At 41.9% G+C, this 24,831-nt stretch overlaps 1 protein-coding gene across 17 annotated transcripts in view; it reads right to left on the bottom strand.

Annotated features, from left to right (window-relative positions):
* MACROD2 (mono-ADP ribosylhydrolase 2) overlaps positions 1-24,831 on the bottom strand; it is a 911,164-nt gene that overhangs the window by 385,112 nt on the left and 501,221 nt on the right. For all 17 annotated transcript variants that reach the window (XM_075088273.1, XM_075088274.1, XM_075088281.1 and 14 more), the window contains one exon: positions 1,457-1,578. In XM_075088273.1, the coding sequence (XP_074944374.1) occupies positions 1,457-1,578 (122 nt within the window). The remainder of the gene's footprint in view (positions 1-1,456; positions 1,579-24,831) is intronic.

The following is a 24,831-nucleotide window of genomic DNA, read 5'->3' as shown; positions in this document are numbered from 1 at the left end:
TATTATTTCAGTATTTATTTTTAATTCCATTTATTTCCTCTCCCCACTATGTTAGCAACTTTATTCTCACTAAACTGAATGCTCCAAAAGAAGCATTTAATCGCCCAGAGCCTGAAGGCAGGAACAAGGAAGAACATAAGAGCAACAGCACAGAGATCTTACTGCCTCCAACGAAAATCAGAGCATGACAGAGGAACATCCTTGTTTAAACAATCCCAGAGAGGAGTTCAAAACAATTGGATAACAAATCCAGAGAGGACTTCAAAACATGAATATTAAAACACATTTGAAAACCCCCACCCTGAAGTTGCTTTCAGTTTTAATTTACGTATATAGCATCAAAAGAAAAAAAATGAAGTAACAACTAAATAGGGTACCACCTCTCTTTCATGGCTGGGTGGTGGCAAAGAGAGAGCTCACTGGACATTGTTTTGAGTAAAGACAGGACTTCGTCAGCAGAGAAAGTGTGAAGAGCAGAGTTTACTCCAAAAATATAGAAATAAGCAATATTCATCAGCTTTGGCTCTGAAGGGTATATCTAACTTGAGCTGAAAGCCCTACACCTGCCCTGCCCCTTTCCTCAAAAACCTTTATTGTCCAATCGTGATTTTTTGATGTTAATAGCTTTCCCTTACTGTGTATTTCACCCTGATGTAACACCACTGGTTCAATTAACTTTTTTTTTTACATTAAGTGTGTGTTCTAAGTTGCAAACATACATGCTATCACACAATCAGCTGAAATGACCCAAAAGGTGTGAAGTCTTGATAACTACCTTTTGATTAAGCATTTAGGGAACTAACCTAGGGATATCTGAAGACTTCAGCTGCTACAGTTTGAGCCACAGAATCAAAGCTCCAGAGCTAGAGAGGGAAGAGCTCCTTTGCTCTGTGGACTTCAAAAATCTGGCCTTTTGAGGTACAAAATTGTAATGTGTATTTCAAACAATCAAAGAACCTTTATCATTCAATGAAAGATCATATAGCAGGCTATTTTATAATGTATTTTGGTGAGGGGGTGCTATAAACATCGCCACTTGACCAATACCTTTACTTTTAGGCAGAAACATTAATGGACAGCATAAGCAACAAATTGATCACTTCTCAGCTATTTAGGAGGCAATATTGCATGCAGTTATCCACTTGACCAGTGGCTTAAGTCTTCTGTAATAAGTCACACTGTGTAAAAGCAAGCCATGGGAACAGCTTCCTCCCCTTCTTATTGGTTCTTATTGTTTTTACACCTGCTACAAAGCCAATTTTCCTTATCTCCTAAAATAACCATATCCCTTCCTCTAGCAACTATTTTGGTCAAATGCAATAGCCTTTTCTTGCCTTTTCACATAACATAGAGCCAGAAATCCTTCTGGAAGCTGACCATCATATTTGTAATTATTCTACAGCAAGAAAACAAAGAACCGAATTAGAAAAAAAATGTGTTCTCATGGACTACTTACAATTGATCTGATATTGTTTTCTTTTGCTAGTTTCAGAGAGGATTTATAGCAGTTTGCCAAGTTTTCTTTATGAGTGTCAGTGAGATGGCCTCTTGTGATTGGCCCAACAGTATGGATCACATCTGCAAGAAATAAAAAAGAAAATATTTTTAAAATAGAGATCCTGAGGTGGTTTATTTATTTATTGAAAGTCAATCCATTCTGTATTGTACCTAGAGACAAAGGAAGGAATAATATTGTAAGAAAATTATTATAACTGGAAACCATGTAATAAGATATATATATTTGAAAATTAAGTAAATATCTTCAATAATTAAATAAAAATCAAGAACGGTAAAGGCTAAATTTTGTATTGGGACTGAAGGAAAAAAATGAGGAAAACACACTGAATGCTTTTACATGTGTAGTGCGATCCACATGTAGGAGAGATGAAATGTTTTCTTAGATACTCTAAATCTTTAGGGCTGTACAACTGTAAACATTGTACAACTGTATGAAACCCGTAGTTGTTCTCACCTCTTGAAGGTCTTCTCACTCAGAAAGTTCACTGCATAAAACCTCAGAACTTTGATAATGATACACAGGTTGTGTTTTTTTGTCTAATACTTTCAGTCTTTTTTCAGCAACCATTTCAAGAGGAGAAAAGTTGTGAACTATGTCTTAGTTATTCAAAGAATAATCTTTTCTTCTCACATAAGACCAGATGGAGACACCACGCAATAAGCAAAATATTCTATTTGACTAAATTTAATGAACAAAAAGAGAAAGTGAACTCAGTGAATATCTTAGGTATGACGACTCTGGACTCATCAAAATCAGATGCTGCAAAGTCTTTGAAGTGCTACAAGGAAAATGAAATAAAAAGCAAAAAAAAAAACTTGAGAAGAGATCTACTAACTAAAAGGTGTTGTGTTTTTTTTTTAGCACCCCCCCTTCCCTTAACTAGAAGGAAGCATATTTAATTTTCAAATGTTATTCTTCTATAGCACACGTGAACACACTAGAATGAGTTATGGTGGCAAGTACATATTTTTTCCCCCCTTCCTTATCATCCTGCTACAACAGACAGCAGCAGCAATTAGTGGCACTATTTTTTTTTTTTTTTTTCAGTGTTGCCACAAAAATGTATTAAGCCAATTGCTTTCAATCCTGGTACCGCTGGCCCCACTAGTTAGGTTGTGTTTCTGTCCCATATGGGACAGGTTTCCAAGCCACATCTGCTGTTGTTACACCCCAGAATGTTTTAAGTTACTTGCAATTCCTACAGAATTCACACCATTATTCTTTGTCCAAGCTGTATTGGATTATTTCCGTCTAACCTATAGCAAAGCACAAGTGAAAAATGGTCAAATGTTAAAATGTATGCTATCTTTTTTTATCCAGATATCATCTGTCAAGTCCTCGTCTCTACTACTTAAAAGGTGGCTTATGTCCTGAGGCATGTTTTGAGTGTTTCCAAACCTTTCTCTTTACATTAGCCATAAAATATTGATATTCAGCAAATAAAAGCCTGTCAGACAATCCCAGTGCCCAGAAACACAGAACTGGCTGTGATGGAAACTGAAACCCACAACAGGTAAACTTCCCAAGTGCTACAGAAAACCACCCTACTGAGAAGTAAATAAAAGGTTAACGACTCTTCTTTCCATTTCAATCACAGTAATTTTCCCCAGTTGTGGGAACAAGATAGACATATTGGATAATTTCTGTTGAATGTCACAGCTGCCAGACAGTGACTCCAGCAAACCCTCCCTACAGCTTTTCAGGTAACTGAACCATCAAGTAGGTGTTGAGTCCTTATATCCACTGCTGAGCAGCATGACAGCAAGTGATCAAAACAAGCAGAATGGCTTGACTGGGGAGTTCAGGAAAGAGGTGGGCATTTTTGTGGGTTTTTTGTTTGGTTGGTGGGTTTGTTTGATTTTATTTTGGCTTTTTGTTTAATTTTTTTAGATGCATTTTAGCTACTATAAATTGAGAACCATTAAGACCTAGAAAAAAAAAAGAAATTACATAGATATCTGAAAATTTGCTTCTGCTTGCAGAGCTAAAGTTGTGCAAGTACTGCCATTAGGAAAGACCATAATTTCAGACCGTGACTGCAGCAGTTTCCTTCAGGTTGAAACTCTCCAAGGAAGGTTTCTTTTTGAAAATTTTGGCACTTGGCTGTTGGCAACTTCAGAGAAAGATGCAGCTTCTCTTGAATTTTTCCTCTTGTTATTTGTTTTTTAAAAAGGCAAGCTGAGCAAGGGGGAAGGAATATACTAGTGAATACAATCTCAATCAAGATAATTCTAAAGTTTTAGACACCAAGATCACAGGCAGCACAATACATTACATATCCACAACTCCCAGCAGCCAACAAGCAAATAAAGGAATGACTATAAAACCAACTTAAAAAGCAAGTGTAAAAGATAAATAAAAGAAAGAATCATGAAAGATTTCCCTCTTTCTGCTAAGGCTGAATTAACTTGCATTACAAGGTGCAGCTGCTTAAAAGCCAAAGCCTAATGACTTAAATTAATAATTTATTATTTAACAACAGGGAGGAGTTTTGAAGAACAGGCATAATTCTTGCTTGAGTCTTTCTGTACAAAACTCCCCCATAAAACTTCTAGATGCATTTCACTAATTAAATGCTTAACTCCATTCCTTTAGTCTTCCATTATTAAACACCAATTTTAAAAATTCTCAGCTCAATGAATGGGAAATGTTTTTCTTGTCAGCTTTTTTCAGAACTTGCTGACTTAACACTTTCATGGTGCTTCATTACCAACTCTATCACCGCAACAGACACGTCATGTAAATAGGTAACCTTTAATGCAATCATTAGCTTTTATAATTTTTACAAGCCCATCATAGGTGGCTCTTTAGAGAGGACACTGAAGATGGTTGTGAATTGGTTTATAAAATATCAACACTTTTGTAATTGTTTACAGAGTGTCATTGGCAAAAATTGCTTTACTTTGACGCATTATTATTGCGAAACACGATTGGGTAAGATTTTACTAGCACAGCAGCATTAATAACATGCCAGTCTGTTTCATGGTCAGCAGATGAACAGGGAAGTAATAATTTTATTGTTGTTCATTGTCAATAAAATCAGTGTATCCCTACATTGCATAAACTACACATTATTCTGCTCAAGCTATTCCACAATATGCTTAGGTTTGCAGGCAGGTAAAACCCGTGGAGATTATACAGGCATAAAGCAAACCAACCAGAAAACAAAACAGCTCTCCCCACCCCAGCCTATGCAGTTAATACATGAGGATCAGACTTCACAAGCTGAAGCAGAGCTATTTGTTTTTAATATAATCTATGAAGACAGCATCAATCTTCCAGCTTGTCTGTCACAATGAAGTTTTCTTTCTGCTTGCACATTTCCCCCTCAACCAGCTGCACAGAGCCAGAGAAATTTGTATGCTACAGAGCTGGAGGATGGAGGAGGTGGATGGCTGGAGTGGGGAGATCTACAGGCACTTGTCTACACGAAAAATGAGGTGGCAGAACTACTGCCCTGCTACAGCAGCCAGCCTCAAACACAAACCTCCAGCACCATTGGGCAAGGACAAAGATGGGATGTGGCAGCCCTACTTGATCACCTTGCACACCAGGGTACCCGGGGCCAGAACAAGCATCCACCCTAGAGAAGCGCACGGCCTTTCTGAAGCAAACATGACTTCCAGGTCAGACTTCAACCACGGTAAGGGACCATTGTCGGACACATGCAGGGGTGAGTTTCACTGCAGGAGAAGGCAAACCAACTGCAGTGGGCAACAGAGATGGGAGCACCAGCCACGGGGTGAGCATGATGACAGGATGAAGATACACTGTACATGCAGAGGCACAGCAGCATGAAACAGAAGCAGTCTCATCACCTAAACTAGAGCAAATGAAGAGAAACTTCAAAAAGATTTAGTACGGTTGGAAAAGCCCAGTAGAGATCCCTGCTACAAAACAATGCCTGTTCCTTCTTGGAGTTCCTATGCTCCTGTCGTGGTTTAGCGGCAGCTCAGCCCCACACAGTCGCTCGCTCACTCCCCCACCGGTAGATGGGGGAGAGAATCAGAAGGGTAACGCTCGTGGGTTGGGATAAGAACAGTTTAATAATGAAAATTAAAAGAAACAACAGTAGAAATGCAATGTAAAGGAGAACAACGAGAGGCGCAAAGCCCCGGGGGAGGGGGAAAGGAAGGGAGGGGAGAGGGGGAACGAACCGCCGGAACAAACCGCACACGCCGCAGCCGCTCGCCGCCCGCCGACCCGACGCCGCGCCGCCTCCGCGCTGCCACTGCCCCCCCTCAATATACTGGTCATGGTGTCACATGGTATGGAATGAACCTGCCATTGGCCAGTCGGGGTCAGCCGCCCCCACCATGGCCCTGCCCCTCCCAGCCCCCCCTGCCACGCCACGCGGCAGAGCGCGGGAAGCTGGAAAGGTAGCTGACCCCCACAGTGAGGAGAATTAACCCCTTCTCAGCCAAAACCAGCACATTCTCCACCCCTTATTCCATACCATTTACACCATGCCCAGGTCCCATATGATGCAATACAACCGTACCAACCACCACCCCTCCCCTTCCCATCCTTTAACATAATACACAGACATCATTCCCTTAGTTCATGGATCTTCCCTGTAAAATGTCCATTAAAATGTCCATTGAGTTCACCCAGTCCATGACTCTGGGCTCCATCTGTTGTATCAGTCTCTCAGGGCAGGAGATATGGTGTGTGGCGTTGGGTTGCTGCATACCGAGTCAGTCATCGTTCCATCACTGCTGCACGGCTTGTTTCATAGTTGATCTTCCATGGGTTGGGAGGCTCGTACTCTGATATCATTGATACAACACAGAGGTGACACACAGTATTATATAGCAGTTCACATTGTGCCATTCAGTTCATTGACTGTTTTCACCCAAAATCAAATCCCCTTGAGGCGCACATTGGATTTCTCCATCCTCCCGCATCACCCACCAAGTGCACCCAGGTCCTCGAGCAAAAACAATCCCACGAATGGGTTTGCCTTTGCCAGAGGCAGGAAGAACCCAGACTGTTTTGCCCAGCATACTTTTTGTGTGCACTACAGGGACTCTATCCCCTTCCACAGTATGTAGGATTTCTGACTGGGCAGGGCCAGCTCGGTTGGCAGATCCCCTCGTGTTGACTAACCACGTGGCTTTTGCTAAATGTGTATCCCAGTGCTTGAATGTCCCACCCCCCATTGCTCTCAGTGTAGTTTTTAACAGTCCATTGTACCGTTCAATTTTCCCAGAGGCTGGTGCGTGATAGGGGATGTGATACACCCACTCAATGCCGTGCTCTTTGGCCCAGGTGTCTATGAGGCTATTTCGGAAATGAGTCCCATTGTCTGACTCAATCCTCTCTGGGGTGCCATGTCGCCACAGGACTTGTTTCTCAAGACCCAGGATAGTGTTCCGGGCAGTGGCGTGGGGGACAGGATATGTTTCCAGCCAGCCAGTCGTTGTTTCTACCATTGTAAGCACATGGCGCTTGCCTTGGCGGGTCTGTGGGAGTGTGATATAGTCAATTTGCCAGGCCTCCCCATATTTATATTTCAGCCATCGTCCCCCATACCACAGAGGCTTTACCCGCTTCGCTTGCTTGATTGCAGCGCATGTGTCACATTCGTGGATAACCTGTGCAATAATATCCATGGTCAAGTCCACCCCTCGATCACGAGCCCACCTGTATGTTGCATCTCTCCCTTGATGGCCTGAGGTGTCATGGGCCCACCGAGCTAGAAATAGTTCACCCTTATGCTGCCAGTCCAGATCCACCTCAGCCACTTCAATCTTGGCAGCCCGATCTACCTGCTGGTTGTTTCGATGTTCTTCAGTGGCCCGACTCTTGGGGACGTGAGCATCCACATGCCGTACCTTTACAACCAGTTTCTCTACCCGGGCAGCAATATCTTGCCACAGTGCGGCAGCCCAGATGGGTTTGCCTCTGCGCTGCCAGTTGCTTTGCTTCCATTGCTGCAGCCAGCCCCACAGGGCATTTGCCACCATCCAGGAGTCAGTATAGAGATAGAGCACTGGCCACTTTTCCCGTTCAGCGATGTCTAAGGCCAGCTGGATGGCCTTTACCTCTGCAAACTGGCTCGATTCACCTTCTCCTTCAGCAGTTTCTGCTACTTGTCGTGTAGGACTCCATACAGCAGCCTTCCATCTCCGGTGCTTTCCCACAAGGCGACAGGACCCATCAGTGAACAGGGCATATTGCTTCTCATCTTCTGGCAGTTTGTTATACAGTGGGGCTTCTTCAGCACGTGTCACCTCCTCCTCTGGTGATAATCCAAAATCTTTGCCTTCTGGCCAGTCCATAATCACTTCCAAGATTCCTGGGCGACTGGGGTTTCCTACTCGAGCCCGCTGGGTGATCAGTGCAACCCATTTACTCCACGTAGCATCAGTTGCATGGTGTGTAGAGGGGATGTTTCCTTTGAACATCCAGCCCAGCACTGGCAGTCGGGGTGCCAGGAGCAACTGTGCTTCAGTACCAACCACTTCTGAAGCAGCTCGAACCCCTTCATATGCTGCCAATATCTCTTTTTCAGTTGGAGTATAGCGGGCTTCAGACCCTCTGTATCCCCGACTCCAAAACCCTAGGGGTCGACCCCGGGTCTCCCCAGGTGCTTTCTGCCAGAGGCTCCACGTAGGGCCATTCTCCCCGGCTGCAGTGTAGAGCACATTTTTTACATCTTGTCCTGCCCGGACTGGCCCAAGAGCTACTGCATGGACTATTTCTCGTTTAATCTGTTCAAAGGCTTGTCGTTGCTCAGGGCCCCATTTGAAATCATTCTTTTTCCAGGTCACTTGATAGAGAGGGCTTACGATCAGACTGTAATTTGGAATATGCATTCTCCAAAAGCCCACAACGCCCAAGAAAGCTTGTGTTTCCTTTTTGCTAGTTGGTGGAGACATGGCTTCTATTTTGTTGATCACATCCATTGGAATCTGACGACGACCGTCTTGCCATTTAATTCCTAAGAACTGGATTTCTCGTGCAGGTCCCTTCACCTTACTTTGTTTTATGGCAAAACCAGCTTTCAGAAGGATTTGGACTATTTTCTCACCTTTCTCAAAAACTTCTTCTGCTGTGCTGCCCCACACAATGATGTCATCAATGTATTGAAGGTGTTCTGGAGCTTCTCCCTGTTCCAGTACAGTCTGAATCAGTCCATGGCAAATGGTAGGACTGTGTTTCCACCCCTGGGGCAGTCGATTCCAGGTGTACTGGACGCCCCTCCATGTGAAAGCAAACTGTGGCCTGCACTCTGCTGCCAGAGGGATTGAGAAGAATGCATTAGCAATATCAATTGTGGCATACCACTTGGCCGCCTTTGACTCCAGTTCGTATTGAAGTTCTAGCATGTCTGGCACAGCAGCACTCAATGGTGGAGTGACTTCATTCAGGCCACGATAGTCTACTGTTAGTCTCCACTCTCCATTAGACTTCCGGACTGGCCATATGGGACTGTTAAAGGGTGAGTGGGTCTTACTGATGACTCCTTGGCTCCTCAGTTGGTGAATGAGTTTATGGATGGGGATCAGAGAGTCTCGGTTGGTGCGATATTGCCGCCGGTGCACTGTTGTGGTGGCGATTGGCACCTGTTGTTCTTCGACCTTCAGCAACCCCACCACAGAAGGGTCCTTTGAGAGACCGGGCAAGGTAGACAGCTGTTCAGTTTCCTCCGTCTCCAAGGCAGCTACACCAAAAGCCCACTTGTAACCTTTTGGGTCCTTGAAATACCCTCTCCTGAGGTAGTCTATGCCAAGGATGCACGGAGCCTCTGGGCCAGTCACAATGGGGTGCTTCTGCCACTCATTGCCAGTTAGGCTCACTTTGGCCTCCAATACAGTTAGCTCTTGAGATCCCCCTGTCACTCCAGCAATGCTGATGGGTTCTGCCCCTATATAGTTTGATGGCATTAAGGTGCACTGTGCGCCGGTGTCCACTAAAGCTTTATACTCCTGTGGGTCGGACGTGCCAGGCCATCGGATCCACACAGTCCAGTAAGCCCGGTTATCCCTTTCCTCCACCCGGCTGGAGGCAGGGCCCCTCTAGTCCTGATCATGGCAGTCACAACTCACTTCCTGTAAATGTGAGTCAGGAGTCCCTCTATTACACTTAGAAATAAAATCTGCGCTTCTACTCCTCTGTCTGGGGACTTGCTCGCTGGAAACTGGAGCAGCAGCTTTCCTGGAAGAGCCTCCCTGAGTGACTGTTCTTCCTTGCAGTTCATGTACTCGTGCCTGTAGGGTCGAAGTAGGCTTGCCATCCCACCTCATCATGTCCTCTCCGTGGTCACGCAGGTAGAACCATAGGGTGGCCCGTGGTGTGTATCCCCTTCTTTGAGCCAAAGGACGCTTATTCCTAACAGCTGAGACACTGCTCTGTCGAGGTGGGGAGTAGGACAGATCTTCTTTGAGTTGCTGGACCTCTTGGGATAGTTTCTCCACAGCAGAGACAAGCGAGGAAGAGATATTTGTGTCGTAATCCCGGAGTCTATCTATCACCTCTGCCACCGTTGGTGTCTCGTCATCTTTCCAGGACATCACTGCCAATGAGTTTGCATGCGAAGATGGTGCGCTCCGTACAAACTTCCGCCACATGGGTCGTGTGCACTCGGCTCCATCTGGATCTTTGGATGACCGTTGATCATCCAGGTCACCATAAATCACCTCAAACACAGCTAATTCCCTGAGATACTGGATGCCTTTCTCCATAGTTGTCCATTTTCCTGGGCGATATGTAACATCTTCTTTAAAGGGATACCTTTCCTTCACTCCAGACAGGAGTCGCCTCCAGAGGCTGAGGGCTTGTGGTTTTTTTCCAATTGCTTTGTCAACGCCCCCTTCCCCAGAAAGGGATCCCAACTGTTTGGCTTCTTTTCCCTCTAGTTCCAGGCTACTGGCCCCATTATCCCAGCATCGGAGCAGCCAGGTGGCAATGTGCTCACCTGAACGACAGCTATAATCTTTTCGCATATCTCGCAACTCGCTTAAGGACAGGGATCGGGATGGTCTCTATTTCATTTATTACTTCTCCCTCCTCTCCCCGCGATGGCCCTGGTTCTTCATCATCCCGTTCTAAACGAGTTGATGTCCGCTTCCAATATTTCGCCTTGTGTATGGGGGCAACTGATACTGGTACGGGTTTATTTTCTGAGCTAGCTCCGGTACTTGTTGTGGGGGTTTGAGTGGCTGCAGTGCCTGTTGTCAGGGCTGGATTGTCTACAGTGCCAGTCACTTTGCATTTCAATCCAGAGACATTCTCTTCCCCCTGGGGGCACTGAATACTGTTGAGCAGGGCTCGGTATGCATGGGCCAGACCCCAGCATGTTGCAGTTATCTATGTCTCTCTGGAGTTCCCAGCGTAACAACATACTTTCTCCAAATATTCTACTAGTTTTTTAGGATTCTGCACTTGCTCGGGGGTGAAACTCCAAAACACTGGGGGTGCCCACTGCCCTAGGTATTTGCCCATGCTATCCCACATGCCCTGCCACTCGTAACTATCAAGCCTCGGGGCAGATTTCTGGGTGATATTCTTAAGTTGCTTAGTCAAAACCAAAACAACATGCCCAAAAACTAACAATAAGTGCACCTTAACCACCCAAGGATGTTCAAGATACAAAAACGTTGTTGTAACAAAGGCACAGACATCATAGAACAAAGTTGCAAAGGTATTATTCTGTATTTCCTCCATATAAAATCTCTCAGAGGAGGAGGTATAATTGCTAATTGCCTCAACAAGGTGGTATCCGAAGTACAGTAACGGTTTCAGCAAAAACCCCAAATACCAGATAAAGCTGAAAACGAGTGTTTGTATAACAAATCTTGTAGGCAAAACATTACTAATCACAGCAGAACACAGCAGACTCAAACAACCAACACCGATTTTTAACACCAACTGCAAAAAGGACAACATGGTGCTGGGACCAGCAGCTGTTGTTATCTCCAACCCTTGAGCCCCACGTTGGGCGCCAAAAAAGACTGTCGTGGTTTAGCGGCAGCTCAGCCCCACACAGTCGCTCGCTCACTCCCCACCGGTAGATGGGGGAGAGAATCAGAAGGGTAACGCTCGTGGGTTGGGATAAGAACAGTTTAATAATGAAAATTAAAAGAAACAACAGTAGAAATGCAATGTAAAGGAGAACAACGAGAGGCGCAAAGCCCCGGGGGAGGGGGAAAGGAAGGGAGGGGAGAGGGGGAACGAACCGCCGGAACAAACCGCACGCGCCGCAGCCGCTCGCCGCCCGCCGACCCGACGCCGCGCCGCCTCCGCGCTGCCACTGCCCCCCCTCAATATACTGGTCATGGTGTCACATGGTATGGAATGAACCTGCCATTGGCCAGTCGGGGTCAGCCGCCCCCACCATGGCCCTGCCCCTCCCAGCCCCCCCTGCCACGCCACGCGGCAGAGCGCGGGAAGCTGGAAAGGTAGCTGACCCCCACAGTGAGGAGAATTAACCCCTTCTCAGCCAAAACCAGCACAGCTCCTTTGCTGTCTGAGCATTTCTTAATGAAGTCAAACAGGAGCAAGCGATATGAACATTTCCCCAGAGTGTCCCCTAATGTGGTTTTTTGTTCCTCAAAAGCTGGTAAACAGAGTAAAACAGGGAACAGTTAGCTCTCAGAGAATGCCACACTCGCCATTTGTAGTATTTTAATTTTCATGGCAAATGAAGCTTCTGGCACTGCTTTGAAGCTTCTGATTTACTACAGTCAGTCTTGCAGCCAAGCACATTGATAAGAAACTGCATTAAAAAGAAGGCTGCAATTCATGTGTTTGTAAATCACTTTCTCTGTGTACACAGAGCAGAGATGTTTGCTTACATTTTTAATAGTACACCAAGGCGGAGAGTCCCAGAGGAAGGTATATGCTCATCTGGGAATCAGGCCACAGCAAAGAATCAAACTGCTTGTAAGGCTAATGAAGCTGCTTAGTTTAAAAGTGATATTTATAAGGGAAGGGTGTGGTTTTTTTTCTAAAGAAATGCTTCCAAAGAGAAGGTAGGAGTGGTTGAAAGAAAACATTACCATAGATCTATGCTGTACAACTGTGTTTTGGAGCTCCTAAAGCCCTAAAGGGCTGAAGCAACAATCTCTTTTTACACTGGCTTTTCTAAGATTTGCTTCGCAACACATGGTTGATCCAAGGAGAGCTTATAAGGATCTACTGCTCTCTTTTTGGTCATCTGACTGTCAGGCATTTGGTTAGAAATTCTGGCAGCCAAAGCAAGGCCGATGACAATCACGTCTCGATTTGTGTCTGTGCACCACCCTCTGTGTCATCTCTGATTGGTTTTATTCAGTTTTTCCTTCTTTCCCCCAAAGCACTATAAAGAAAGCAGACAACAATCTTGTGTAAACCACAAACTAATCTGGAGGTATAACAGGCACTTGGGCATTTAAAACATTCTTGTCGCTACCAGTGGTAAGAAATATAATTCCCACCTTTAATCAACACTTTGAAAACTCAGTGACTCTCCCCTCAAATGCCCATATAGGCCAGTCAAAAATGAAACTATGTCTGCTGTAGCATACAAACTCCTTACATGTAAAAAAGCCAAATCAGGCTTGTTTTCTCTGGTCTTTTATATCAAAGAAGCCAGTCCATACATCTTAACATGCTGTTTGTCACACAAATTTTTATCCACGCTGCTACAGAGAAAGGACAGAGCACCATGGGCAAAGACAAAACACAGCTTCCAGTTGCAAAAGGATGGAGAGAACTGACTGCACCTGAAAAATCAACCTGAGGACTGATGTAATTTACTCTTCCTTTGTTTTTCGTAAGAGTGACACTAGATAGCAAAAATACTAACATAGTGAATTTTTCCAAACAACCCAAAAACTACAAAGAAGTTTCTCTCATTTCTTCCCTTACAGAGAGATGCAAGTGTGGTGCATTCCTACCGTTAATGAACCAGCCGACCACAGCTAGAATCAACTACTTATTTCTTTCATTCATACCATTCACAGCCATAATTGGCCCATATAGTGAACTGCATAACGAAGCGTTACCCTGCCAATCACAGCAGGAACAGTACAAATTTTAGGAAGGAAGGTACCACACTGCCTGTGCCACTGAATTAAAAAAAAAAAACCAATCTGGCAAAAAGCCAGAGTATTTAGGGCTCCATTTGTAAAACTTACCAGTTGATTTACACAATAAATACCCACCCTATTGGTGCTGAAAAGGTATAGCTAAGGTTCAGTTGATGGGAAATTGAATTACCTCCAGATATTCAAATATACCAAATATACCTGTTCTTAAGGAATGTATGTATCTTAGTGCTTTGGTATACACATTTGCTCAGCTTGCTCATTTTCTATTTCTAGTTGCATGCACTTGCACATAAAATGTGTGTTTTCAGTGTGTAATAAACAACTCTTAATTTAGGTTCAACTTCAATGAATCCCCCGGGACCACAGCCTAATTTAAGTTATTTACTAATGTCTGTCTCCAAAACTGGATTAGCTGAGTTGGATATTTTATATGCAAGACAACATCTTTTATAGATCATGCAATGCTAGGCTTGACTATGTGTGACAGCTCCTCAGTGTGGAAGTATTTATTTTCTTTATATAGATATATATTGCATTTATCAGTAGTTAAAGAGACAGTATCTTTTTTTAGGCTTGAAGCAATAAGCACTGCTCAAACTGAAGCTTGTACCTTTTATAGCTGCCTTCAGTGACTAAATAGGTTTTTTGGGTGAACCAAAACATGTTTCATTAGATGCAAAAGTTATGATATCTAGAAGTCATTTGTGTAAAATACTTAAGCTATTTTTGACCTAAATGGCATTGTCTGCCCAAGAAAAGGTAAAGAATATGTTTATTGTAAATTATTAACCAGCATCCCTCTTTGTTGGTTAGGTGTATATTTTAAGTACAAGACGGCAGAGACATTCAGAAAACAATATTCCCAAAGGGAGAGGCGAAGGATTTCTGAGCCCAGGAGGACTGTCAGGGAGCCGCAGAAGTCTGCACTCAATAGCTGGTATTTAGCAGAGATCAATCACTCCGCATCTGTGGGAAGCTAAAAAACACAGAGAGCTTGTTCACAATGGTTATACCACTGCCTTAACAGCCAGCCAGAGAATTAAGTCATGCAAGTCAGAACACCAGCCTTTTTGGCACTCGTGCTCATCATAAAACACAAGGCCCAAGTATGCCCATGTAATCCCAGAGTGGTTCCTCTCTCATCAATGAACTTACAGCATCACTCTGCCATCAGGGCCTCCCATTAACATCGGAAACAAAAGTAGGCTCTGTTCAGGCAGGAGAAGCAAGCAGTGCAATTAAGAGACACTATACTATATCCCAAAGTAATAGGTTTTACAAAGCAATTTAGTACTATGATGACAGATGTCAAAGCAGCGACTAGACAGACGGCCCCACAACTTCCATAGAAATAATTGCCTACATGTAAAACTAAAAGGCAGCAGCTCCATTTGGGATATTCATAACCTGATGTGATATGAATGAACATGAAATGAACACAACATGACTTAACAAGAAATTATGACATCCGTGACTTGCTACTTCTATTTTGTTTTATAATCTGGATTTGAAGCATTTGCAGCAGAAATGCTCAAATGTTATACTTGTTCCCCTCTACAAATCATCTACTCAAATAAAGACCTTAATATACCTCGAAAAACAGAACGGACAAAATGAAATTACATTGCCCAAATCAGATTTTGTCCTCATCACACTACAGCAAACCTCATTTTGCTGTAGCAGCAGAGGAGCTCCACCAAGCACTATCTTCACTGAGTGGCTCAGGATACACACACCAAGTGACCCCCTTGACCCAAGTAATGCTCTCTACCTTTCTCTGACTATTATTCTTTGCAAGTGGAGAATGTGGTAGACAAAAATGCCTTAATCCATATTTTGCTTTGTGTTTATTACATGTAGGAAAACATAAGCCACAAAGATTCTCTCTTTATTGAGCAACAAAAGATGTTTGGGAGTGAGTTTGGTTTTAATTCATTTAATTCAGTCAGAAGGCTTTTCAGCACTCAGAAATAAACTTGTTTGCCCTTAAATTGAGAATGTTAACTCTTAAAGGACTAAGTAAGACAGAGTTTCAGTCTGTCAATCCACAAAAATTTCAAACCAAAATACATAGCACGGTGAAAGATATAACACTAGCTACATAAATTCAGATATATTTAACCTACTTGAGTTTTGATTCGAAAAGAGATGCTTGCAAATGTTACCCTAAAACACGTGCAACGCAAATCAAATAATGAAAACACAAAAAATATTTCAAATATGTTGGGGTTTAAGTTAGCCTCAGTTCTTGATTTGGAATTGGATTAATTACAGGGGCACAGAAATTGGAAATGCTCTCAGCTTCTCAAAGCACAGACCTCTTGCCACACTTGGGCTGTTTCAGTATCTAACCCAGTTCCGTTATAGCTGATTTAGTCATCTCTGCTGGTGTATTGCACAGTTAAAGTGTAGACACACCCTTTAGGGAAGGGAAAAAAGAAGATAGGGGGAAAAAGCCCCCCCACTCCCCCCAAAATCCCACTCACCCTCACCACAAGACTTAGTACCAGACTAATTTTATCCAGCAAAGATTTGTACTCAGAACTGAAATTCTTCCACTTTCCTCTGAGTCCTAAACAGTGCTACAGATCAGTCTAATAATTTAAAAACAAAACTATAAAGAAAACACCTTTACTCCCTATTTTAAGGATTTTTCCTGTGCAAATTCTGTTTTGATAATGTTGCTAACATTTTTTGTTATAATACCTTTTATTATTCAGTTGAGATCTTTGCAGGAATGCTGAAACAAAAAGGAAGACATCCAAAGAGAACTATAGTAAAAGAACTAACAAAAAAAAAAAACCACAAACAAAAAACAGCTCAACCCAACAGGTAGTATTTGTCATGGACATGGGAAATCTTGAACTGGATCTTGAATACAAGCAGGTCCCCAGACCATTTGCAGGGTGAGTGTCAATAAACAGGGCTCACTGTGTCAATACTTCAAAGCTTTCTTTCCCATTATGAAATGGACACAGTCAAAATTTGTGTCCTTCACATGGGATTTAAGAATATCAGCATAAACTGTTATAAAACACTGATCTTCATTTGAAAGGACCAGTGATTATAGCAAAAAGTTTTCAGAAGACAAAACTAAACAACCCTTAGTCACACGCTAGCAGCAGAATAACCTCAGGTGCAGTGAGCACCATTTTTATCTGCCTAGTGAAGAGAGACACTTACTCACATCACTTTAGGTAAAAAGGTTTTTAAAATTCAGACTGAAAGAAGTTTTATAGGCTTTATAGGGAAAATTTTATTTTGCTTACAGGTTCATTGCGGTGCATCTATTCCTCGATTGCGGCACATTGCAAAAAAGTTACCATGCTTATTTTTTTCCTGTTCTTTTTCTATAAGTCCTTTTCTTGAGAATAAACTACTACTGCCTCCAAAATCAGAGCACATCGTTTTCATGTGACACTTCTCTAAACTTCACAGTAGAAAACTATACACATTCTGCTAACGATTTTCCTCATCATTTTTAAGAAAAGAAGAAAAAGGTGATGAAAATACAGGTTCTCCATGTATCTTCTAAAGAAACCAGTGGTAGCTAAATGAACCCGATTAACTTTAAAGTTTGAACACTTAAGGCTTAGAAAACTATGCTAGGAAAGTTTAATTTTCTCCTTGCCACAAAACACACTGCTCTTGGCATACAGATAGGAGAGCCTTGTGCTGCCTGTTGTTACCATTTATCATCCCTCAAAGCGGAGTGGATGCAGAGGGAAGAGAAAATTAGAAACTACAAGACTGAAACCATTAAATATTTTTTAAAATACATGTTCCCAGTTTAAAGAGACAGAGCTGAGGAGACCTGTGAACCATGCTACAGGACTGTGTTTTATAGAGAGGACACTGAATTTTCTTCATAAGCAATAAACAGCGTTTACAGCTCTGAACTTGCAAACTGCTTTCAAGCTTGCGAGCAGTCCCACTGAAATCAGTGAGACTGTTGCTTAAAGATAGCAAGGATCTGAATATCAGCAAAGGAAAATGACAGCACACCTTCTCCATGATGAAGGAACACACCTTTATCACTTCATCTTTTAAGTGGCATCACTGAAAAACAAAACAACCTCCCTTTTATCACTTTTTTATTATAACAAGAGAAAAAAACTAGCTATCCTCTCGAACTTACTTTATTTAAAGTAGGTATTTATCTTCTGTACTTCTAAAACTTCCAGCACTTCACCAACATTTTTCTACAATCAGTTCCTTTAGAGACAGTTTCCCTTGGTACAGCTATAAGCCCATCACAGAACAACGAAAAGAGGAGAAAATTAAATTTGCTATTGCCACCTCTCTCCCAAACTCACACAACACACAACCAATGGAATCAGAGATATACGCAGTACCCGAAAATAAGTTCAACTCATTTTTAGAAGCTGACTAGATTTCAAGTTGGCAATGCCACTTTAATTGTTTCATATGAGCATGATAAGTGAAATAACTGGACAGCTCTTCGAACCGTAACGTGAGACTTCATGCCTAGAAGAAGAATCTCGCTTTCTATAATCAATTTCATTTTAATTTAGGTGGCTGAACCCATGCTAAAGCACCTTCCTGATATCCACTTGTTCCAGATACCAACCTGTTGGAATGCAATGCATGCCAAGCATCCATGATAAATTCCTTTGACCATTTCCTCCCACTCTCTTCCCCAGACATGCTCTCTAGTTTGAAAGATTGTTTCATTGCCAGACAATGAAACTAACATTAGCACTTGGAATTCACTGCTCTGCAACCCGTCTCAAAAGCAAACCCAGCAGATGATGGGGGCATGAGCAACCCTGAACCTAAGGTGGGAGGGAAAATGGAAAGACATGTATCTACACAGACTATGCTGTACTGTAGATGCAGATGAAAGAAAAACAAAAAAACCAAACCAGACTGAGAGAAGAACTTCTGTGTCTCAACCCTGCAATCTGCATGCTGTATTAGAAAATAGCTATTACTTCTACAAATACTTCAAACAAAATGAGCAAACAGGCTAATTTGTATTATTAATAAAACTAGCAGCTATTTTAGCAGAACTAAGTAAATGTAAGGCTTGAATCAAGACTGAGAGCAGTTGCTGTGGCCAGGTGAGCAAGGGTACAGTCAAAGCGCAGTTGCCCTAACAGTGCGTTGTTCTGCGCACACTCAGCCAAGCAAAGCCTCTGCCCAACGCAAACAGGACGCCAGCCCATGACATTCCAGCTACATCTTGCTCAATCTTGGACTCCTTAAATTTGAGCCCAAGCTTACAATTTGCACTTCAGTCCATACCTCCACAAATGGGGTGGCAGGATGTGCCTCGTGGCAGGGGAGGGGAAAGATAAACCGTTGTTCTGGATGATATGGCTGCATTTGAACACTGTGCTCCCTCCTCAATGCTAGCCCTGCTTTTATCCGTTTTCTTTCAGAAACCTCTACAGAAGTGAGCTTCCACAGATACCACAGAAACATTGCATTGGAATCTTCTGATCACTACTCCCTTCCAGCTCGCAGAGATACATGCACCAGAGGAGAGGAACAGCAAAATGTAAGGAAAGCCCTGACAAAACACCACCCGTCTTTACTCAATCTTTACTGTCCAGGTGCAGTTGTGGCAGAACACCTAACTCAGCAGATACTGTATTTCACATTAAGGCGTACATGCCTTCTCAGGATTAGTGACTGGCTCGGCTAGGCTACCGGCCCGCTGTGGTACAGAAGCTGCCTGCTTACGTCCCAGCTTAGCTCACTGACAACATGGATGAGCACCACTGGGGTGGAGAGGAGCTAAGAGTCACCAGCAAACGTGTGCAGAAGTGCTGGCAGATACAAAAGCTAAGCAGAGAAATGAAATGTATCCATCAAGGATATTTATTGAAAACTGTCGGGTTTTTTTTTTTGTAAAATATTTAATGATCATGAGGATTCAAGTAAAAAACAAGCTTTGACAAACACCTTGAGACTGTTTTTCATCAGTGGAAGTTGTAAGCAGTTGCATTTGCAGCAGGAGCAAGCGTACTAAAATAAGCAGCAGTGGAACTTTTTTTTTTGGTCAATATAAAGCATATTGCAAAGTGAACCATTAGCAACCTGCAGAGGCTTGTTACACTGCTAATGTGTTCCATGTCAAACAACATCACTAGGAAAAGCCCTTGCAAAATACTGGTGTCATACCTTGTTCAGCTCAATCGAGAAATAAACAGCCTTCTGGAAAGTCATGTAATGACCTCAGAGAGCTGCTGAAAGACAGTCTTGAGCCTAGCCTTGCTGTAGAAGAAACACAGATGTAAATACAGTCACTTATGCTCTAAGTAACATCACAGCATTGTGCTAGCCTGTCACAAGCATTTCATGATAATCAAAAGTGGGGAGTTTCTACCTCAAGCCTCTTAAATAGGCTGTCGTGGTTCAGGAACTGTGAACCAGAAAGAGCAGGGCTAGACATGGCAGCAATAGTTTGTAAACACAGTAACACCTTTGGAAAAAAATATTCTAATGTGGCAATGGCAAAGCTTACAAGGGTGACAAAAGTGTCAGAATAACATACCATTTTCAAACACGAGGCCATGCCTTGCTGAGGGGAGCTGCTCAACTTCTGGGAAAACATTGAGAAAGATATTTGTAAATTGTATTGCACTTGTTATTGAAGCAAAATTGGTTATTTTGCCACCTGTGGTGCCCACAAAAGCTCAGTGCATCATTTCTCCAGGAAAAGAGGAAGTATCTGCACACTCCTGTTATCCACTTTAATACCAGCCTGAGGATTAGGTGGAATTTTTAGAAGTCTGTGTGCAAAGTTTACTTCACAGCGTCATCTCCCCTTGCGTGGGTTGTCAGAAAGACATACTGGTATTTTCACAGTGAAAGCAATTGCTTCAAGAATAACATCAGCTTAAACTGTTTACAAAAAGCCAGAAATCAGAGCACATGAAGAAGCAAGCAATTTGGCTGACCTTGCCAGCTGAGCAATATACAGTGGATCAAGCAAAAACATGTTAAGCAAGGCAGCAGTAAAGTTAACAAAACATAGACATGTGCTTTCACATGTTTTTGTGAAACCACTGCATATTTTTTTCAAGGCAAGCTAAATACTTGATATTAATCATGGTAACCATCCTGAATTCATGCACATGAATGTTTTCAATGTAGCTCCCATGTCTGAAAGGAATGCATTGGAAAAAGCTAAATCCAATTCCTTCACTAGTGCCATTTCCACAGTAAGGTGCTTAAACGTGCCTGGGCTGTGGTATAACTCAGAAGATCACTTTGTAGCAATGGCTATTAGTGGTTTGAGAAGACTGTGGATACTGCTGGCGCTGCAGCAGCAGATGGAAGAGGTGAAGGGTGAGGAATCTAGCACGGCGAGTTCACTATATTCACAAAGTTTTAGCATTTTCCATTTTAAAGAAAACTTCTCAGAAGTAAGTAATTAAGCCCATGTTAGTGCTGACAATGTTAAAGTTTTATAATTTAAATATTTTAATATTTCGGCATAATAGAAACTTCCTCTTTTGGAGAAGCTAGGATTTTTCTGCATGTTTGCAGTAAAATCTATTAAAAATTACTAATCCAGAAACTAATAACCTTTAGTCACAAGATTGTGGTTTTGTCTATAGCTATCTTCAGCCACTCTCAAGATAACATTTTCTAAACTGATACCCTTGCTTTGTGGGGGGCAGGGAGCAGGAAGCAAAGGCAAAAATAAGGACAACAAAACCAATCCCCCTTCCTGATTTCCCCCAGAATGCAGTTATACTATATCTGAGTGCTCCTTTTCTCCTGCTTCTAAACCAATAAAGTTTTTCTTTGGAACTTCACCTCATTTGAAAGTCTTCATCATGTAAATAATGTTCAGCAATAACAAAGTACCCTGTCATAAAGCTTTTGATAGATGTTTTGCAGCCAACACATTATGGTCAAGATTTATGGGAACAATTTGGAAAAGTAAAAAATAGGACTGACTATCATTTAGCAAAGAAATTACAAATGCAAATTCAGAGAAAGACTGTATCCTTTTCTCCATTGAGACAAATTTTTAGATTAGTTTCTGGAAAGGGGGACCATATAATAAACTTTTAATTCAATAGTAACAATAAAGTAAGGAAGGAAAATTACAATAGGCCAGGTACCATGTCAGCCCTGATATACTACTACACTTCTTTATGAGCACATTACAATTCAGAGAGCTAATAATAAAAAGAAGTGATGCTGAGATGATGAATTGATGCTATGCAATTAGACCTATTAGAATTCACAAGAGTCGACAGGCAATAATCAAACCCCTTTCATGCTGCCCATTGCAATTATCTTTGCACTTAAGAATCAACAAAGCACATAATGACTTGCTCTCGATTAAGGAATTCATGAGAAATGGAATTTTAATTAGTGTGTAGAAAATGTGGGACATTTATTACTTTACAGGACAACAGATTGTGAAAACTAGCTGAGTAGTTTTAAGTGTTCAACAGTGGTTCAGGTCCAAGAACACCCCACTGACGCTGACAACGAGAAATTCCTAATAACATCCCTTGAAATGGGATTGTCAAAAGGAGCGCATATTCACTCCTGCTAAATTCTGAAAAAACAAAAAACAAACCAAACCCACAAACAAAACTGTTGGACCTTGAGATTAAAAAGGAAACCATTGCTGATGTTTTTAATTACCTGCTGATGAACAAGTCAGGTAGAATTACATTTATTCATGGTACAAACCATAGATACCAGGTGGTCTAATTCTACATTCTCATCACAACATGAGTAGGACAACGAGACACTGAAAATGCATCACCAGTTAAAATAAACAGTGTCTGAATAGTAATTTGAATGCTGATTTCAGTTTTCTTTTAAAAGGCCTTGAATAGGAAGATTAGTTTCAAACAAAATTATTTCTCATAATTTGCTGATCTTAGTACAGAACAATTTACTAATAATTGGAATGAAAGCAGCAGTTGAATTCTGGAAGTACAGATCCTTGATAATATGAAAGAGGTTCACAGGGAAGTTGAGCAATTGTGCTGAACTCAAATGATATAAAATGTGCTTTTTAAAAAATGTAAACAAAAATCCATACTTCAAGTGTGAATCATGGCAATATAGAGATAAATGTAACGTTATCTGCTCAAGGAAATGAATGGTAAATCATTATGATATTATATATCATATCTGTTTGTTAAAGATGTGGTATTTATTTTAAAAATACTACTTGAGGTCCAAAATAGTTTTTTAAAAAGTATCAGTAAATACTGGGGCATTTGGATTATTCACAATCAAATAACAATTTGGATTACTGTGTGATTATTATCTGAAAAAGTATGCCCCATGCTTTGAACCTTCTGACTCTCCTATTTTGCTATGGATTAGCAATTGAATATTTAGTGCTTAAAATTTGTCAGAATTATGTCCTTTTCTTCCATCATCAGGGAACTATTTCAACATTTCTGATTCTTGGTTCTGTGGTGGAGCCCTGTATTTCTAATAGCCCCATTAAAATAACATTCATAACCACCTGAATAGCTTTCTGTGACAATACTTAAAAAAAAAAAAACTCAACCAAAAAAAAAAGGAGGTAGGGGAATAAGTCACAGAGATTTGCACTTATGTGCTCTGCATGGGGAGGGCTCTGGGAAACAGTGGGAAGGGCAGCAGGCACTGCTGCCCTAGGGCCATCCCTCCCACAAAGTTAACATTTACACACTGCTGTGGAGCCACCATCTTCACCCCACACAGCATTTTCAGGTAAAGGACTCTCGTGGATACACCCTTCTGACCACAGCATCTCCAGCACTGCCGGAATTGTCCCTCCTGGAGAGGGGAGATCTCATCACGGGTTAAAGCAGCTCAACACGCTGCTGTCACTTGTGATCAGATGAGGAGTGGTGACTGGCTGACTCAGACACAAGGATACGGAAACCTGGCACCAAACCCTCCATGCCTCACTTCCCACATTCTGGTCTCATGTCAAGTGCAGCATGTTTAAGCCAGTGCATCTCAGCTGGCGTATTAAATGTGCCGCTGAGAAATTCCCTTTCTTTCTGCTCAGCACTCATTCCTGCAGCTGCAAGAGGAATAGAAGTGGGAGAAGCAGCATAACCTGTTTACTTTACTGCAGTAGTTAAACATGAGTGGTTTCTGTGAAAATATCAGAATTTGACTGGCCTAGGAGTTGCAACAAAGATGCTTTTGGATAGAATTTAAGAGCAACGAATCCCCTTGGAGTGCCACAGTGAACAGTTCAGACATACCAGAACTTTTTGTTCAGAAGGCAAGCAATGGTATCATTGCTTGAAAAACATAACGATTAATTCAAAATATGCTTACAAGAAAAAGAACACAGTTACTCCAAAAAGGGCTCCTAGATTAACATCAAAATCTGTTAAACAATGTCATAAAAAACACTGCGCTGCTGAGGATCGTTACAAGTGAACCTGAACTAAGTGATTCTCTGTACAGCGAATTTACAAGATCGTGGCTCAGTACCTCATTAAAATCAGGGTTCCATTAATTAAAGCCTTATTTCAAGTGATAGATGACTACTGTGGATATAAGCTGAGCATGCTCTTGAAGCTTCACATTAGGAATAGATAACGCTCACAAAGTATATCTTTGGATGGAAATTCATTTGAAGGACTGCTCTTATGAAGCAATGTTTTGTTACACTGCAATACAGGAAGGAGGGGGCAGGCAGGCGGATCTGTAAAATTGACGAAAGGCTTATCAGCACCCAACTTCCTCTGAAAGTCTCTGAACTAACAATATCCTTTTCACAGATTTCCAATCTGTGGCTTTTAGTGAGAAAAGTTTATAGGGAGAATTGATAGCCTTAGGCGTGAACTTTTTTTCACCACTGCCCAAATCCTTTCATTTGAGAATTTAGAAACTACACATTTCATTAAAAAGCACAATGATAAAAAACAATAATGGATAGAAGTGTGCTTAATATACTTACGAAGACAGAGTGCAATGTATTTTATCCTGCCAACTTCTCACCTAAAACCTCCTCCATTTATAGGAAAACATAACACTACATTTTCATGCTGAAAAGGACTTCTGAGAGAAGAGGGATATCTCCTTCAGAGAATGAAAGCCAACACCCCTTAAAAACAGCACGAAGTCTTAGGATTTTTAGAGACTCATCAGAGATGATATGCAAAGTCCACTGACTGAACAAAGTCACTGAGATACCTCTAAGGTCATATAAAGGGGATGTGTCAGCCGCGCTGTATGATGAGAAAACAAGTAGCGCACTTTAAAAAATTATCATTTAAACAATAAGTCATACAACTGCCAAATATAAAACTT

Source organism: Phalacrocorax aristotelis, chromosome 3 (genome assembly GCF_949628215.1).
Source record: "Phalacrocorax aristotelis chromosome 3, bGulAri2.1, whole genome shotgun sequence".
NCBI classification, from domain to species: domain Eukaryota; kingdom Metazoa; phylum Chordata; class Aves; order Suliformes; family Phalacrocoracidae; genus Phalacrocorax; species Phalacrocorax aristotelis.
The sequence above is the reverse complement of the archived record's forward strand: the minus strand, read 5'-3'. Positions and strand labels throughout refer to the sequence as shown.